Here is an 18621-nt window from a genome sequence, read left to right on the forward strand (position 1 = left end):
TTCTATCAATGATCAACAACCAACTTGATAGAGCTTGAAGAATTTAAAAAATAATCATTTGCAAATATTGTACAATCCAGGTGTGCAAAGCTCTTAGAGATTTACCCAGATAGACTCACAGCTGTAATCGCTGCCAAAGGTGATTCTAACATGTATTGACTTAGGTGTGTGAATACTTATGTAAATTAGATATTTCTGTATTTCATTTTTAATAGATGTGCAAAAGAATGTAAAAACCGATTTTCACTTTGTCATTATGGGTTATTGTGTGTAGATGGGTGAGAGAGACAAATCAATGTAATCTATTTTGAATTCAGGCTGTAACACAACAAAATGTGGAATGAGTCAAGGGGTATGAATACTTTCTGAAGGCACTGTATGTAAAGTAAGAGCTAGCTTATGATATCTATACTACATGGTTTCACCCAGATCCAGACAGACAGGCACAGGGTATGCAAGAGTCGAGAGGAGGAGGGAGAGCCTTAGAGGAACTTACGACTGTCTTCTTGGTCCTAGCTCTGGTTCCTTCAGCTGAGCTACGAGGGGCCAAGGTCTTGTGTTGGTCCTGTCTGGGACATTCTCCGGTGTATGGTTCCCATCGCTGCAGCAGTGTACTGTCCTCCTCGTTAAGAGATTGGTTTAATGCCGTTCCAGACACAGCTCCATACTGCAACAACAGCACAACAATAACCGTCAACACTGGATCCCTGTCTGTCTGCCTGTCTGCCTGCCTGTCTGCCTGTCTGTCTGTCTGTCTGTCTGTCTGTCTGTCTGTCTGTCTGTCTGTCTGCCTGTCTGCCTGCCTGCCTGCCTGTCTGTCCGCCTGTCTGTCTGCCTGTCTGTCGGTCAGTCGGTCAGTCTGTCTCTGGGATGGTCAGTGGCAGGGAACGCAGTCTTCAGTTCCAGTTCAATCGGACAGACAGTAACAGACAGTGACAAGGCAGCCTGTATCATGTGTTAATCGTCCTTTGAAAGGACAATGGACCTTGTAAATATGTCGTGTGATCTCCTCCACCGGCGGCTGGCTGTCGTTAGTTAAAGCTGTCTCAGTGAATGTGTGTTATGGCTGCTGATGTGATGCCTGCAGGCATGTACCCCTCTGCTAACCACTCTGTAACCATTCCTAACATGCTCAATCATACAAACAACCTCCTCTACCCACACAACAAGACCTCTGTCTGTGTGCTGATCACATACAGAACCATACAGGCCTCTGTCTGTTGTTGCCCCCTGCTAACTAACTGCTGGGGTATGTCATGATGCAAGCCTCCATGAGAGGAGTCTTCTGTAGGACCAGAGCTACAAGGTCCCGGTAACAACATCTCCACACAATGGCTGTTTGTCTGTCTCTGCCCCGCTTGGCCCACCACCCTGGCCAGACTACTGCTAGACACACTACACACTATAGCAGCTTTTCTAACAGCCAGCTCCCTCCTCTCACATCATAAAATGGATGCCAGCAGCAGTCAGAGAAGCAGAATCAAAGACAGCCTAACAATGGCCATAGTGTCCCAGACAGACAGCTTCCACTGTATGACAACATGCTGTATGTATATCAACATATATCACAGTTATCCTTATGGCTTATGACGGAACAGTCCTTCCCAGACCTACAAGCTTCTGAGGCTGCGTCCCAAATGGCACCCATAGGGCTTTTGTCAAAAGTATTGCACTATAAAGGGAATAGGGTGCCATTTGGGACTCATCCTGAGTCTAGTCTTCTCTCTGTCTGGGTCAGTGGCTTAGCTAGGTGAATGTATGTGTAATGTACAGTATATGATATAGCAGCATGGACGTATAGTCCTGTTAGACACCTGTTGAATGACTATAACAATAATCCATCAGGATTTCCTCTTCACAAAGCTCTGGAAATTGATTATAGACAGCAGAGAGCATGAAAAAGCATGTGCCATCATGACAGGCTGCAGAGGAATGTATACATTTCCCATATGTATCACTGGTTAGTACACAGCTCGCATTTCAATTAACATGGTCATGTCACCTGCTGTCTGTCTGTGTGCAGTGCGGGGTGTGTGTGTGTTTGTGTGTGTGTGTGTTTGTGTGACTGACCTGTTGTCTGCGTGCTGTGCAGGGTGTGTCCGAGGGGGAGGAGGATACACTCAGAGCCTCCTCTATGTCCAGGTTGAGCTGGTCCAGTTTCCTCATCAGCTGGCTCATAGACTCACACAATGGGGACTGAGGCTGGACCAGGGGAGACTCCTGGAGGAAGAGAAAGTCAGGGGGGAGAGGGTGTGATTAGACAGCACTGGAGAAACCTATAGAGTCTGCAGAAACAGACTATTGTGACAGCATGTACTAAACCAGAGCGTGCAGTTATCAGGAACAAAGTTACGGTAAATGAAATAGGACCACAACCATCACTACTCTGTAGTTGGACAGGAGAAAAAGAAGATCATTCAGAGAGTTACGATGTCATTCTCTGGATAATAATGTTGAAACAGTTCAGACAGTTGGAGAAGGTTATGAGCACCAGGTGACAACTAGAAACTTTAAATACATTTAAGAGATCATTAGAGAAGCAGAAAAATACTTTTATAAATGTCAGAGTGAACATCAACAGCAGTAAACAGTACAGACCACCATAGATGGAAATGTGATAGCTTCACTACATAGTTCTCAGCAGCCATCACGCAGTAACACAGACCTTAACCTCCAGTCCAGATCCTCTAACACTGCTCATGTTTGTCTCTGGATGCATCCCAAATGGCACCCTAGTCCCTTGATAGTGCACTACTTTTGACCAGGACCCATAGGCACTATATAAGGAATAGGGTGTCATTTGGGATGCATACAGAGACAAACATGAGCTGTGTTAGAGGATCTGGAGGTTACGATCTCTCTCTCTCTTTGAGACCCTTGTTGCGCAACAATGTGACTCAGAAGACAAGCAGCCGACAACAAAGCCATTCATTCATTTCCTGGAATTAAACTGTGGAACTGTCATCTGTGTTCTGAGTGTGTCTGTCTGTCTGTTGGAGTCCCTGGAAGGCCCTGGCCCCCGGCTCTGTGTTCTGTCTGTTAGGGTCCCCAGGAGCCCCTGTGCCTCCAGCTCTTTCTACATGCTCCTTGGGTGGAGATGGGTGTGACCCTCCAATTGGCCTCCTGTTCTTCCTGCTTCAATGTAGAGGCAGTGAGTCTCTCTCACAACATACAGTAAATAGGTGCGACTTTCCCTCACAATTAAAATCTTTATGCTTTTTTATTCTAGTTCAAGTTAAAGCCATGACGTTTTGGCTGTCAATGGCCTTCATCAGAATGAAAACAAAATGGGAATGGACAAGAAAATATAGGAAATACAATTGGTGAGAAACAACAATCAATGTGGAGACAGGGAACTCACTTAATGCATCTAGAGGTGTTAACACATGTAGAGAATTCCTACAACATAAAGATGTTACTAGTAGGGGGCTAGTGATCAGAGCAGAAGTCAGTCCACCTAGGGTCAGCTGGTTGACCTCTGACAGGGGAAACTCCTCAATCTGTCTGTCTGTCTGTCTGTCTGTCTCTCTGTGCTATATCTAGAACACACTGTCTCCCACTGTCTCTCTTCTCTCTGACAGCCACACACAGTGCTGCCTGTCTGCCTCGGAATTCCAGAGAACGCTTGAAGCTGAGAGAGACACTAACCATGATTCCTTTCACCTCCATTCTCTGGCCCCATCAATAGTGAGAAACACCGATGCCATGGCAATGCTGTCGGTATGAGACAGACAGTAGTGTTATCTTCAGGGGAAAGCTAAATGTGAGAGGGACGATAACTTCATCAGGGCAAATTGGCCACATTGTAAACCCCAAGGCCAGATCTTTGACATGGTAATGAGGAGTTAAGTGTGTGAACTCTGGGCACCATGCCTGGACCATACCACCCAGTGAGAGAGGCACAGATCACCAGTCAGGGAGAGGGCTGGAGATGACTGGGGTAGAGATGGAGCAGGGTGGCATGTGAAAGGGCACAACGTCTAGGCTAACGGGTTACTCCGCTGAAAAAAAGTTAAAACCAATTCTCTCCTAACTTAAAACCCATACTCTCCTTTCTAGGAGTTACCCGCTAAGTTCACAGGTCTATCGCCTGGTGAGAACAGTCACACCAGTAGAATCCTTTCACTTATAAACTAGAGAAAGATAAACAACATCACAGAAACATGTATATTTTTACAGTATACACAAACATACCATAACCAACTGATTGATGCACCGAGAGAGAGCGGGAGAGAGAGAGAGATGTGTGCATAGGCCATGCAGGATTACTATGTAGCAATGGTGCCCTCAGATGGCTAGTATGAAAAGCTACAGTTAAAATGGACTGTCTGAAGAACAAACATGAGTGCTGCCTGTCAGAGCTCCTGGTTGCGTCCCAAATGGCACCCTGTTTCCTATTTAGTGCACAACTTTTGACCAGGGCCCAGTTTAAACCAGTTCCAGGTATTCCTTTCCCCAAACAACCTTTATGCTCACAAACAGCCCATTCCCAGTGTTGTGTCATACAGCCTGTAAAGCCTGCAAGGGCTATCAGCAGAGACAGTGGGAGTGTTCCCTACCTAACCTCTCCCCTCTGTTTTACTGTATGTTCTTATCTCAAGGGTTAGGGTTGGTATTATATGTTGTTATCTACAGAGGGTTTAGCTGAGGAATGACAGCTATGCACTGTCAGAGATCTGGTGTCTCTGACACGGGTGAAGTTAAACCATAGATTTTTTTTATTTTTTTTTATTTCACCTTTATTTAACCAGGTAAGCCAGTTTAGAACAGGTTCTCATTTACAACTGCGACCTGGCCAAGATAAAGCAAAGTAGTGCCATAAAAACAACACAGAGTTACATATGGGGTAAAAAAAAAACATAAAGTCAGAAATACAACAGAAAATATATATACAGTGTGTGCAAATGTAGCAAGTTATAGAGGTAAGGCAATAAATAGGCTATAGTGCAGAATAATTACAATAGTATTAACACTGGAATGCTAGATGTGCAAGAGATTATGTGCAAATAGAGATACTGGGGTGCAAAAGAGCAAAATAAATAACAATATAGGGATGAGGTAGTTGGGTGGGCTAATTTCAGATGGGCTGTGTACAGGTGCAGTGATCGGTAAGGTGCTCTGACAACTGATGCTTAAAGTTATTGAGGGAGATAAGAGTCTCCAGCTTCAGAGATTTTTGCAATTCGTTCCAGTCATTGGCAGCAGAGAACTGGAAGGAATGGCGGCCAAAGGAGGTGTTGGCTTTGGGAATGACCAGAGAGATATACCTGCTGGAGCGCAGACTACGGGTGGGTGCTGCTATGGTGACCAATGAGCTAAGATAAGGCGGGGATTTGCCTAGCAGTGATTTATAGATGGCCTGGAGCCAGTGGGTTTGACGACGAACATGTAGTGAGGACCAGCCAACAAGAGCGTACAGGTCACAGTGGTGGGTAGTGTATGGGGCTTTGGAGACAAAACGGATGGCACTGTGATAGACTACATCCAATTTGCTGAGTAGAGTGTTGGAGGCTATTTTGTAAATGACATCGCCGAAGTCAAGGATCGGTAGGATAGTCAATTTTACGAGGGCATGTTTGGCAGCATGAGTGAAGGAGGCTTTGTTGCGAAATAGGAAGCCGATTCTAGATTTAACTTTGGATTGGAGATTCTTTATGTGAGTCTGGAAGTTGAGTTTACAGTCTAACCAGACACCTAGATATTTGTAGTTGTCCACATACTCTAGGTCAGACCCGTCGAGAGTGGTGATTCTAGTCGGGTGGGCGGGTGCTAGCAGCGTTCGATTGAAAAGCATGCATTTAGTTTTACTAGTGTTTAAGAGCAGTTGAAGGCTACTGAATGATTGTTGTATGGCATTGAAGCTCGTTTGGAGGTTTGTTAACACAGTGTCCAATGAAGGGCCAGATGTATACAAAATGGTGTCGTCTGCGTAGAGGTGGATCTGAGAGTCACCAGCAGCAAGAGCGACATCATTGATATACACGGAGAAAAGTGTCGGCCCAAGAATTGAACCCTGTGGCACCCCATAGAGACTGCCATAGGTCCAGACAACAGGCCCTCCGATTTGACACACTGAACTCTATCTGAGAAGTAGTTGGTGAACCAGGCGAGGCAGTCATTTGAGAAACCAAGGCTATTTAGTCTGCCAATAAGAATGCGGTGGTTGACAGAGTCGAAAGCCTTGGCCAGGTCGATGAAGACGGCTGCACAGTACTGTCTATTATCAATCGCGGTTATAATATCGTTTAGGACCTTGAGCGTGGCTGAAGTGCACCCGTGACCAGCTCGGAAACCGGATTGCATAGCGGAGAAGGTACGGTGGTATTCGAAATGGTCGATGATCTGTTTGTTAACTTGGCTTTCGAATACTTTCGAAAGGCAGGGCAGGATGGATATAGGTCTGTAGCAGTTTGGATCTAGAGTGTCACCCCCCTTTGAAGAGGGGGATGACCGCGGCAGCTTTCAATCTCTGGGGATCTCAGACGTTATGAAAGAGAGGTTGAACAGACTAGTAATAGGGGTTGCGACAATTTCGGCGGCTAGTTTTAGAAAGAAAGGGTCCAGATTGTCTAGCCCAGCTGATTTGTAGGGGTCCAGATTTTGCAGCGCTTTCAAAACATCAGCTGTCTGAATTTGTGTGAAGGAGAAGCGGGGGGGGCATGGGCAAGTTGCAGCAGAGGGTGCAGAGTTGGTGGCCGGGGTAGTGGTAGCCAGATGGAAAGCATGGCCAGCTGTAGCAAAATGCTTGTTGAAATTCTCGATTATTGTAGATTTATCGGTGGTGATAGTGTTTCCTAGCCTCAGTGCAGTGGGCAGCTGGGAGGAAGTGCTCTTATTCTCCATGGACTTTACAGTGTCCCAAAACTTTTTGGAGTTAGTGCTACAGGATGCAAATTTCTGTTTGAAAAAGTTAGCCTTTGCTTTCCTGACTGCTTGTGTATATTGGTTCCTAACTTCCCTGAAAAGTTGCATATCGCGGGGGCTATTTGATGCTAATGCTGTACGCCACAGGATGTTTTTGTGCTGGTCAAGGGCAGTCAAGTCTGAGGAGAACCAGGGGCTATATCGGTTCTTAGTTCTGTATTTTTTGAATGGGGCATGTTTATTTAAGATTGAGAGGAAATTACTTTTAAGGAACAACCAGGCATCCTCTACTGACGGAATGAGATCTATATCCATCCAGGATACCTGGGCCAGGTCAATTAGGAAGGCCTCCTCGCTAAAGTGTTTTAGGGAGCGTTTGACAGTGATGAGGGGTGGTCGTTTGACCGCGGACCCGTTACGGACGCAGGCAATAAGGCAGTGATCGCTGAGATCCTGGTTGAAGACAGCTGAGGTGTATTTAGAGGGTATGTTAGTCAGGATGATATCTATGAGGGTACCCATGTTTACGGATTTAGGGTTGTACCTGGTAGGTTCGTTGATAATTTGCGTGAGGTTGAGGGCATCTAGCTTGGATTGTAGGATGGCTGGGGTATTAAGCATATCCCAATTTAGGTCACCAAGCAGTACAAACTCTGAGGATAAATGGGGGGCAATCAATTCACATATGGTGTCCAGGGCACAGCTGGGGGCTGAGGGGGGTCTGTATGATGTAAACATGATTCATAAACGTCCAGAAGAGACTTTTAGAGGTCAGTAAACCTTGGAAGATGGGGTCACTCATAGTCTGGTAACTAACATTAAACCTGGAGGGATGGGGTCACAGCCTGGTAGCCAGTAAACCTGGAGGGATGGGGTCACAGCCTGGTAGCCAGTAAACCTGGAGGGATGGAGTCACAGCCTGGTAGCCAGTAAACCTGGAGGGATGGGGTCACAGCCTGGTAGCCAGTAAACCTGGAGGGATGGAGTCACAGCCTGGTAGCCAGTACACCTGGAGGGATGGAGTCACAGCCTGGTAGCCAGTAAACCTGGAGGGATGGGGTCACAGCCTGGTAGCCAGTAAACCTGGAGGGATGGAGTCACAGCCTGGTAGCCAGTACACCTGGAGGGATGGAGTCACAGCCTGGTAGCCAGTAAACCTGGAGGGATGGAGTCACAGCCTGGTAGCCAGTACACCTGGAGGGATGGAGTCACAGCCTGGTAGCCAGTACACCTGGAGGGATGGGGTCACAGCCTGGTAGCCAGTAAACCTGGAGGGATGGAGTCACAGCCTGGTAGCCAGTAAACCTGGAGGGATGGAGTCACAGCCTGGTAGCCAGTACACCTGGAGGGATGGAGTCACAGCCTGGTAGCCAGTACACCTGGAGGGATGGGGTCACAGCCTGGTAGCCAGTAAACCTGGAGGGATGGAGTCACAGCCTGGTAGCCAGTACACCTGAAGGGATGGAGTCACAGCCTGGTAACTACCAAGGTCAGGGGGACGGTTGGGAGAAAACACCACAGAGCTGCTGCACTTGGCTCCTTATTCCTTGCAATGCACTACTTCAGACCAGAGCCGAGGAGTGCACTATAGACATTGAAGAGGAGAATGAAGCTGAATGAAGCTGTAGATACTGTTGGTAATGGGAGACTAAGTTCACTGTTACTGTAATAGACCCGACGTTGCCTGCATAGGAGCTCTGTCAAAATAGGACTGGAGGGAAAGCAAAGGCTGTTTAAGGCTGTCTGAATTCCTGCAAGGCCTGCTGAGTTTTGTGTTTTAAAATGCTGGGGAAAATGCTACAGTGAGGGAAAAAAGTATTTGATCCCCTGCTGATTTTGTACGTTTGCCCACTGACAAAGACATGATCAGTCTATAATTTTAATGGTAGGTTTATTTGAACAGTGAGAGACAGAGGGAAATAAGTATTTGACCCCTCTGCAAAACATGACTTAGTACTTGGTGGCAAAACCCTTGTTGGCAATCACAGAGGTCAGACGTTTCTTGTAGTTGGCCACCAGGTTTGCATTCATCTCAGGAGGGATTTTGTCCCACTCCTCTTTGCAGATCTTCTCCAAGTCATTAAGGTTTCGAGCCTGACGTTTGGCAACTCGAACATTCAGCTCCCTCCACAGATTTTCTATGGGATTAAGGTCTGGAGACTGGCTAGGCCACTCCTTTGTTGCCTTGGCTGTGTGTTTTGGGTCATTGTCATGCTGGAATACCCATCCACGACCCATTTTCAATGCCCTGGCTGAGGGAAGGAGGTTCTCACCCAAGATTTGACGGTACATGGTCCCGTCCATCGTCCCTTTGATGCGGTGAAGTTGTCCTGTCCCCTTAGCAGAAAAACACCCCCAAAGCATAATGTTTCCACCTCCATGTTTGACGGTGGGGATGGTGTTCCCACCGTCATAGGCAGCATTCCTCCTCCTCCAAACACGGTGAGTTGAGTTGATGCCAAAGAGCTCGATTTTGGTCTCATCTGACCACAACACTTTCACCCAGTTCTCCTCTGAATCATTCAGATGTTCATTGGAAAACTTCAGACGGCCCTGTATATGTGCATTCTTGAGCAGGGGGACCTTGCGGACGCTGCAGGATTTCAGTCCTTCACGGCGTAGTGTGTTACCAATTGTTTTCTTGGTGACTATGGTCCCAGCTGCCTTGAGATCATTGACAAGATCCTCCCGTGTAGTTCTGGGCTGATTCCTCACCGTTCTCATGATCATTGCAACTCCACAAGGTGAGATCTTGCATGGAGCCCCAGGCCGAGGGAGATTGACAGTTCTTTTGTGTTTCTTCCATTTGCGAATAATCGCACCAACTGTTGTCACCTTCTCACCAAGCTGCTTGGCGATGGTCTTGTAGCCCATTCCAGCCTTGTGTAGGTCTACAATCTTGTCCCTGACATCCTTGGTGTCAGTAGGTGCTGTAGGTGGGTGTGGTGTGGAATCAGGCGCAGGACGCAGAAGATAAGTCCAACAAAGACTTTAGTAGAGCACACACAAAAACACAATCCGACAGCCCGGAGGCGAGAAAATGCGCACACAGGCGTAAACAAAAGGGCGCACTAAACATGTGCGAAAATCCTCTCCTAAATACAAAGGAGGCAAGCTACAAATAGCGCACCGAAAAGGGTAGCGCACCAACACGACATAGGAAACAATCACACACAACACCTGACAAACACAACGAGAACTTATAGGACACTAATGACACTAAACGACAACAGGTGTACAATTCCAGACAAGACCAAACGAACATAGAAACATACAACGGTGGCAGCTAGTATTCCGGAGACGACGAACGCCGAAGCCTGCCCGAGCAAGGAAGAGAGGCAGCCTCGGCCGAAACCGTGACACTTGGTGAGCTCTTTGGTCTTGGCCATGGTGGAGAGTTTGGAATCTGATTGATTGATTGCTTCTGTGGACAGGTGTCTTTTATACAGGTAACAAGCTGAGATTAGGAGCACTCCCTTTAAGAGTGTGCTCCTAATCTCAGCTCGTTACTTGTATAAAAGACACCTGTAACCATTAGAATAACCTACCATTAGAATTATAGACTGATCATTTCTTTGTCAGTGGACAAACGTACAAAATCAGCAGGGGATCAAATACTTTTTTCCCTCACTGTAGATCAATTTACTCCTACACACTCATTCCAACAGAGTAATATATCAGAATGCAATAACAACAAACAGTGGGGAGCAGACTATTGAAAGTGTTTGTATAGCAAAGCACTGTGTTTGTATTGAGCCTTAGTGGAATTCAATAATGGAATACTTTTTGTATCAAGCATCTGATCTAGGATCAGGTCCCCTCTGTCCATGTAATCTTATTCATTATGACCTATAAGGCAGAACTGATCCTAGATCAGCACTCCTACTCTGAGACACTTGATACATATGGGCCCTGGGCAGGAGGCAGGAAATACACAGCCTGGGGGAGCAACAGTCACATCTCCTCATTGAGAGAACAGGCTGGATTATATTCATATACAATGGATTCATATACATGAATAAACTGTATCTAATGGTGTTAAACTACAGTTAGTACACAGTGCCTAACCCTGACATAAACTTTCAAACACATCTCTACTGAACCATTCAACAAAGACATTAATATTACATCAATATGTGAGGAATATAGGTGGGACTATCTTTACAGTTGTGTCTCTAAAATGCGTCTGTAATGACTGTCAATAAACAGTAGCCTACCTCTGTGCTGCTGCTCTCAGTCTCTGCCTCGTAGCCGCTGTGGTTCTGGTTTTTGGAGGAAGAGGAGGAGGAGCGGTGGGAGCTGGCTGTAGTGTTGGTTGCAGAGCTGACTAGTGCCTCAGCCTGGGGACTCATAGATCCTCTCTTCTTAACTACTTTGTCTCTGTTGCTGCTCCTTCTTCTCCTACTGACCAGGAACTCCCTGCTCTGAAGCAGCTCTGGCAATATGTCATCATCATCCCCTTCTTCATCATCATCACCTTCATCATCCTCCTCTGAGGAAGACTCCCTGCAGTCAGAGCTGTTGTTGATGAAGACGCTGTGGTCGGTGCTAGAGTGACAGGTAGAATGAGTACAAGTGTAGTCTGAGAAGGTGATGGAGCTAGGTTTGTGTTTGATGATGCGGGGTTGATCGCAGAGGCCTAGCCCCGCCAAGGGGGCCTCAGAGAGGGCCAGGGGGAGGGAGGGAGGTCGGAAGGGATCCATGTTGTTGTCCACACTGACCATTAGAGAAGGGATGGAGCTAAAAGCCTCTGATTGGACCACAGAGATAGTGATCTGGCTGACCTCTGTCTCTGATTGGACCAGAAGGGTAGGGATATGTCCATTTTCTGTGGGGACTAGAGGGACGGGGACATGGTTGTTCTCCACAGGCCCCTCTGAGTGGTCCTCAGGCTGGCTGTCTGTTTCTGTCCGCCTGGGTGACTCCTGCTCTAGCTCCATGTCTGTCTCTGTCTGCCTGGGTGAGGTATACCCCAGCTCCATGTCCTCTAGCTGACCAGAGAGGTTAGCATCCAGGGTATGTCCTGATTCTACAGGTCTGTCACTGTCCTCAACCTCCAGGTTTCTCTCTATCCTAGGCGCAAGAACATTGGAGGCAAGGCAGGGGTCCTCAGCTGCTCCTGGAGAAGTGCTGTGTAAATTCAATCCATTGTTATTGGCATCATCAGGTGATGGTGATGTCACACTGCCTGGCTCACTGAGGAGACCTGCGGGACAGACGATCTGGACTGGGTCTAGAGGGTCAGGAGGGGAGACATCAGAACCAGACTCTGCTCGCCCTGCTGGCCCTCCTGGACCTCCAGTAGTAACAGCTAGATCTCCCTCTATCCCAGGAGCTCCAGTACTTTTATAGTCACTACCAGCTTCCCTGTCCTGCTGGGGTGTGTCCTGGTGGTCTAGTTCCAGTTTCGACAGCTCCAGACTTAGAGGTCCTGGCAGACAGACATCCTCACTCCTCTCTGTGGAGCTGTTGTCATCATGAGAAGACTCTGGAACACAGTCTGAGGAGGACTGGTGTGTCTGTGTCTGTGGTTGTGGCTGTTGCTGTATCTGTGTCTGTGCCGGTGGCTGTGTCTGTGGTGAGAAGGTCCTGCCAGGTGATGCTGACATGGCCAGAGACTGTCGCTCCTCCAGAGTAACCATCAGAGCTGTGTCCATGTTGTCTCTACAGTCTGTTACAGTGTGTTACAGTGTGTTACTAGGGAACAGGTAGTCTGGTGGTGTGACTGGTGGTCAGGTAGATCCAGAAGGACTGCTGTCTGATGTAAGCGCTATATGGATTTGCCATGTTCCTCTCAGACCACCTCAGCACCTGGATCAGCAACACCAACCTTCACACGGATCAAACAGCAGATCACTTGAAACAAATAGAGAAGATACAGCATTAAAAACTAACAAGATTACAGCATTAAAAACTAACAAGATACAGCATTAAAAACGAACAAGATTACAGCATTAAAAACTAACAAGATACAGCATTAAAAACAGACAAGATACAGCATTAAAAACTAACAAGATTACAGCATTAAAAACAGACAAGATACAGCATTAAAAACAGACAAAATACAACATTAAAAACTAACAATATTACAGCATTAAAAACAGACAAGATACAGCATTAAAAACAGACAAGATACAGCATTAAAAACAGACAAGATACAGCATTAAAAATAGACAAGATACAGCATTAAAAACAGACAAGATACAGCATTAAACAAAGAGAGAAGATAACGTTACAACATTAAAAGAACAGAGAAGATACAGCAATATAGAAGACACAGCATTGGAGAGGATACAGATAAGATACCGCATTAAAGAAGATACAGAGAATATACTGCATTAGAGAATATACTGCATTAGAGAAGATACTGCATTAGATAAGTTACTTAGAAGATACTGCATTAAACAAACGGACAATAAAAAACATTAGTTCCAAGTCATAAACACCTCACAATGACATTGGTCAAAGACTGCCTGCTGTCCTCGGGTTCAGATCCATCACACACATCCATCTCAACTGAAAGAATAGTAATATCTTTACCTTTAAGCACAGATTTACCAAGCTAGTATTTAGTAAGTGTGTTTCATCTCTCCCCTTCTGACTCTCCTACTAGCAGTGAACTAACTACAGCTGGAGTGAAGCCAGAGAGTCCAGCGGAGCTAATATTCAGGCTGCGTCCCAAATATCACCCTATTTCGTATATATTGCAGGGTCCATAGGGCTCTGGTCAAAAGTTGTGCACTATGTAGGGAATAGAGTGCCATTTGGGACACAGCCCCAGAGAGGAGCTGCTAGCTGTGAATCTGAACATCTGGCTGCGATCGCAACGTTCAAGTCTGGATCTGTTTCAGACACTACGGCAGTGACATCTCTGCACACAGGAATCTAGCTACTCTCCCCAGCAGCTGATGTACACACACACACACACACACACACATTCCATAACACTCCACTCAGTGTAGGGATCACCAACTGTCTCAGGGTACAAAGGGAGGCTTTTTTCAGACTGCTCTTTCCAAACAAGCTGATAACAAAGTCACATCAGTAACTGCATTCCCTACATTTCACTGATAGATACACTAACCCCAACTGTGAGGTCATGCTACAGCTTAAACACAGTCATGAATGCCTTTGCAACTGTCCTCATATTCCCTGGACAATAACTTTGCCTTCTGTATCTATTGATTAGTATGGTTGATCTGTATGGTGTAATGGATGATTATTTATTAGTATGGTTGATCTGTATGGTGTAATGGATGATTATTGATTAGTATGGTTGATCTGTATGGTGTAATGGATGATTATTTATTAGTATGGTTGATCTGTATGGTGTAATGGATGATTATTGATTAGCATGGTTGATCTGTACACTCTTAGAAAAAGGAGTTCCAAAAGGGTTCTTCGGCTCACCCCATAGGAGAACCCTTTTTGGATCCAGGTAGAACCCGTTTTGGTTCCAGGGAGAACCCTTTTTTTCAGGTAGAACCCTTTTGGGTTTCATGTAGAACCCACGGTTCCAGGGAAAACCCAAAAGGGTTTTACCTGGAAACAAAGGGTTCTCCCTGGAACCAAAAATGGTTCTTCAAAGGGTTATCCTATGGGGACAGCCAAATAAACCTTTTAGGTTCTAGATAGCACCTTTTTTAAAGTTTGTATGGTGTAATGGATGACTTCTAAGCTGACACACAGCTATGCATGAAACAGCTATGGAGAATCAGAGAGCTGGTTCCCATGTAGCTACAGTACAGCCTGCTGCTCTGTTGCCACACACACACACAAACACACACACACACACACACACACACACACACACACACACACACACACATCCTGCTGCCCTGAGAACCTAGCAGCTGCTGCATCTTGGACCATGGCCCTGACTCTAGCTCTTATAACAACTGCTCAAATACACACACACATACACACATACACACACACATGAATGGGCACGAATGCACACACAGGCATGCACGAATGCACACACAGGCACACACACATACATGCACATATACTGTGCCAATGTATCAGAGAAAAGACATGCACCTGGTCTGGTCTGGCAGGAACATGGGGCTTTACCCTTCAAAACCTGATAACTTAAAACCTTTACAGCCAGATGATGACACAACCTCTGGCTAACATCCCACTAACATGTATAATAATACATACACACATACACACATAATAATAATAATAATAATATTATTATTATTATATATTATTATTGTGTGTGTATGTATGTATGTATGTGTGTATTATTATTACATTAATAAGTACACACACACACACCCCTACCCCATTGTGTTGCCCAACAAGTTGACACAAGGGTGGACTACAGCTAGTCAGCTAGTGTACAGCAGATTATATCTTCTTCTAGGAAGTTAGCCCTGTTCTAAACCCACTATGAATCCAGCCTCAAACCATACAGCCTCATACAGATAGGATGATACACAGCCACACACAATAATATACAGTAGATTCACATGGAGGGAGAGGAACACAGTGATAACAGAAACATGTGTGCAAGGTTTTTTTCTGCCATTGAAATCGTAAGCGTTTTTCAGGTTACATATTTTGGGGATGAAAAAGTACTTTCAGTGTAAACTTAACAACTAAAAAAAGATATAGAGTATGTAGAAAATATAATGGACCTGTATATATTTAAATAATATAATCTTTGAGAACTAACAATCACCAAAATAAAAGCTAGACAGTCAGGGAAGCCCAGTAATTTCTGGCAATTTTCTCGGGAAGGAAAATTGGTAGATTCTCAAGACAATATTTAACCCTAGTCTCTACATGTTTTAATTCTGTGAAACAGATCCCACAACTGAGGAATTCAATCTATTGTTTCATTTTATCTGAAAAATGTTCCTGGATTTAGGAAACATACAACATTTCAAAAAGGTGTATTGATCATCTATAAACTTGATCTACAAACACAATCAAAGAGTTGGATGTGGATATAGATATAGAGTTGGATATGGGTTACATTTAAAACAGTCAATGAAAGATCAAAGCATGTTGACACAAAACGAAGTAATACAACTTGATGAAGGCAGATAGTTGTAACAGCAGTTTTAACCTCTACAGCTCATACTAACCAGGACTAACAGGTCAGACAGACCTGGAAGTCACAGAGGGAAACAGTCTCAAAGGGCAATGAAAACAGAAAACCAACAGACAGAGAATGGAACCCTATTCCCCTTATAGTGCACTACTTTTGACCCGGGCCGATATGGATAGGGCTTTGGTCAAAAGTAATGCACTATATAGGGAATAGGGTGCCATTTGAGACACAAGTAGAGTCTTACCTGTTAGGTAGAAAACAGTCCTGTTTGTTGTCTGAACAGACAAACTGAGATCACAGCAGTAAAAGACAGAGTCCTATAGTGAAACCACAGTTCTCTTAAGACAAAAGAGAGTGCAGGGGAGAGAGGGACTAAGAGAGTCTCTGTCAGAAGAGACAGAGTAGAAGAGTCTCCAGTCAGAAGAGACAGAGTAGAAGAGTCTCCTGTCAGAAGAGACAGAGTAGAAGAGTCTCCTGTCAGAAGAGACAGAGTAGAAGAGTCTCCAGTCAGAAGAGACAGAGTAGAAGAGTCTCCTGTCAGAAGAGACAGAGTAGAAGAGTATCCTGTCAGAAGAGACAGAGTAGAAGAGTCTCCTGTCAGAAGAGACAGAGTAGAAGAGTCTCCAGTCAGAAGAGACAGAGTAGAAGAGTCTCCTGTCAGAAGAGACAGAGTAGAAGAGTCTCCAGTCAGAAGAGACAGAGTAGAAGAGTCTCCAGTCAGAAGAGACAGAGTAGAAGAGTCTCCTGTCAGAAGAGACAGAGTAGAAGAGTCTCCTGTCAGAAGAGACAGAGTAGAAGAGTCTCCAGTCAGAAGAGACAGAGTAGAAGAGTCTCCTGTCAGAAGTGAAGCCACTCTGTGTTTCCAGTCAGCATGTCAAGCAGGTCTTCCTCTGCAGGGCAACTCTGTCATCTCAACTATTCCTCAACTATACCTCTATCTGTCCTCCCTCATGGCCTAGTGGAGGTTAGTGCTGGCTATCTCTATGCATGTTGCTAGCGCTCTGACTGAGCCATTCAGAATATGTGTAAGGGCAAGGAATGTGAGAGTGAGTGTGTGCAGTTATGTGGGAGGTGGAAAGAGGAAAAGAGAAGAGATAGGAGGGGGAGAGAGAGAGAAAGAGAGAGAGAGGGGGGAGAAATGGAGTGAGGGAGTGAGGGAGAGGAGCAGTATTTGGTATTTAGCACAGTAAGAGAACAAGGTGATATGTGGTTCCAGCTAACACAACATGTTAGGCTATGAAGACAGAGTGAGCTCATGGCTGTATTGTCACTGGACTCAGAGTGTGTGTGTGTGTGTGTGTGTGTGTGTGTGTGTGTGTGTGTGTGTGTGTGTGTGTGTGTGTGTGTGTGTGTGTGTGTGTGTGTGTGTGTGTGTGTGTGTGTCATCCTATCTGGATGCAACAGCATGGCAGTCATTCCTGAGGCGCAGCAGAGCAGATTCCTACTGAGGAGGATTGGCACCATGCCTTGATATCCTGCTGTAGCTGGTTCAAATATAAAGACACACAGATAGCACAGATAAGGAATTCCAAAGGATCCTCTCAGGGTCAAATATATGCTGCTATGTTGTAGGGAAAGGTGTCAAACAGCAACATAATAAGGTATGTGAAGTATTTGCCATAGTGATAGTGCCTTGTTTGTGCAAAAAAAAAGAAGTTAAAATTTGAAGTTAGTCATAACTAATCTACTTTAGTTCTGCCATATGCTGTCCATTACTGAATGGCAGACAGGAGTCATTGATGGCAGCTCTGCACAACATCAGACTATGAAAGGAAGGAGTCTGAACTAACCTGACCTCTGATCCAGAGAAGTCCAGGGTGAACAGAGCTCTGTCTACACTCAGTAGGAGATAGATTCACTCTTAGAACTAATTAGAAGCCTGTCATATAGAGCTCCTCAGAGGGTGATATGAAGAGTAAACACACACACACACGTGAGGGGGTACACTACAGCTGCTGTCTGCTGATTGGCTGAGTGTGTGTTGTTTACATTCATTAGGGGCCACCTGATAGGCTAAAGTAGCTAAGGAAGAATGCCAAAGGAGTTCAATCTCTGTAAATCACCCTGGAATCCACTCCACAGAGCGAGAGAGAGAGAGTGCGAGAGAGAGAGAGTGAGAGAGCGAGAGAGAGAGAGTAGCTGCATTCATCCATACCGTCTCCTCACTCCCTCTTCTCACCACTCCTCACCCCTTCTCCCTGCTCTTCCTAACCCATCCTCCTCCCCATCCTCTCTCCTCCTCTCTTTCAAAGCCATAATCACAAATCAGCCCCTGCTGCACCCTGACCTTCTCCCAGTCTTACTTATTTATAAAATACTATGCTATACTTCCATGGCTATCTTTCTCTGTCAATAATAGTTTCCAGCCATCTCCTTGGAAAGCTGTTCTATGCCCTGCCGTTGTCACGGCACTCTATACATCTAATTTAAGGGGTTTATGATCAACCAACACTCCCTATCATACCAGTACATCCAAACATCATAGAACAGTCATACACACAATAAATAGTACTGTTATGCTTGCACAGTATTGTCATATCTAAATGAAGTGTGCCATAGTTGTAAGGAAAGAAGAGTAAGTAAAGGTTTAGACGTTTTCTTTAGGTAAAACAGTTAATATAGCAATTATGTTTCACATACAGTAGTGTTCAATGGCGACAGAAACTGGAAAGAGTCAGAAGTCTACAGTG

At 45.4% G+C, this 18621-nt stretch overlaps 1 protein-coding gene across 2 annotated transcripts in view; it reads right to left on the reverse strand.

Moving 5' to 3' along the window:
* LOC121567871 (stAR-related lipid transfer protein 13-like) overlaps positions 1 to 16341 on the reverse strand; it is a 115075-nt gene extending 98734 nt beyond the window's left edge. Inside the window, exons 1-4 of one of the 2 annotated variants that reach the window (XM_041878220.2) lie at positions 16176 to 16341; positions 11082 to 12720; positions 2071 to 2220; positions 497 to 667 (exon numbers count right to left, since the gene is read on the reverse strand). In XM_041878220.2, the coding sequence (XP_041734154.2) occupies positions 497 to 667; positions 2071 to 2220; positions 11082 to 12521 (1761 nt within the window). In that variant the 5' untranslated portion in view covers positions 12522 to 12720; positions 16176 to 16341. Of the gene's footprint in view, positions 1 to 496; positions 668 to 2070; positions 2221 to 11081; positions 12721 to 13404; positions 13452 to 16175 lie in introns of those variants that run through there. The other variant, XM_045220285.1, reaches the window with a different exon arrangement.
* Positions 16342 to 18621: the final 2280 nt, after the last annotated feature.

Source organism: Coregonus clupeaformis, chromosome 6 (genome assembly GCF_020615455.1).
Source record: "Coregonus clupeaformis isolate EN_2021a chromosome 6, ASM2061545v1, whole genome shotgun sequence".
Classification (NCBI taxonomy): Eukaryota; Metazoa; Chordata; class Actinopteri; order Salmoniformes; family Salmonidae; genus Coregonus; species Coregonus clupeaformis.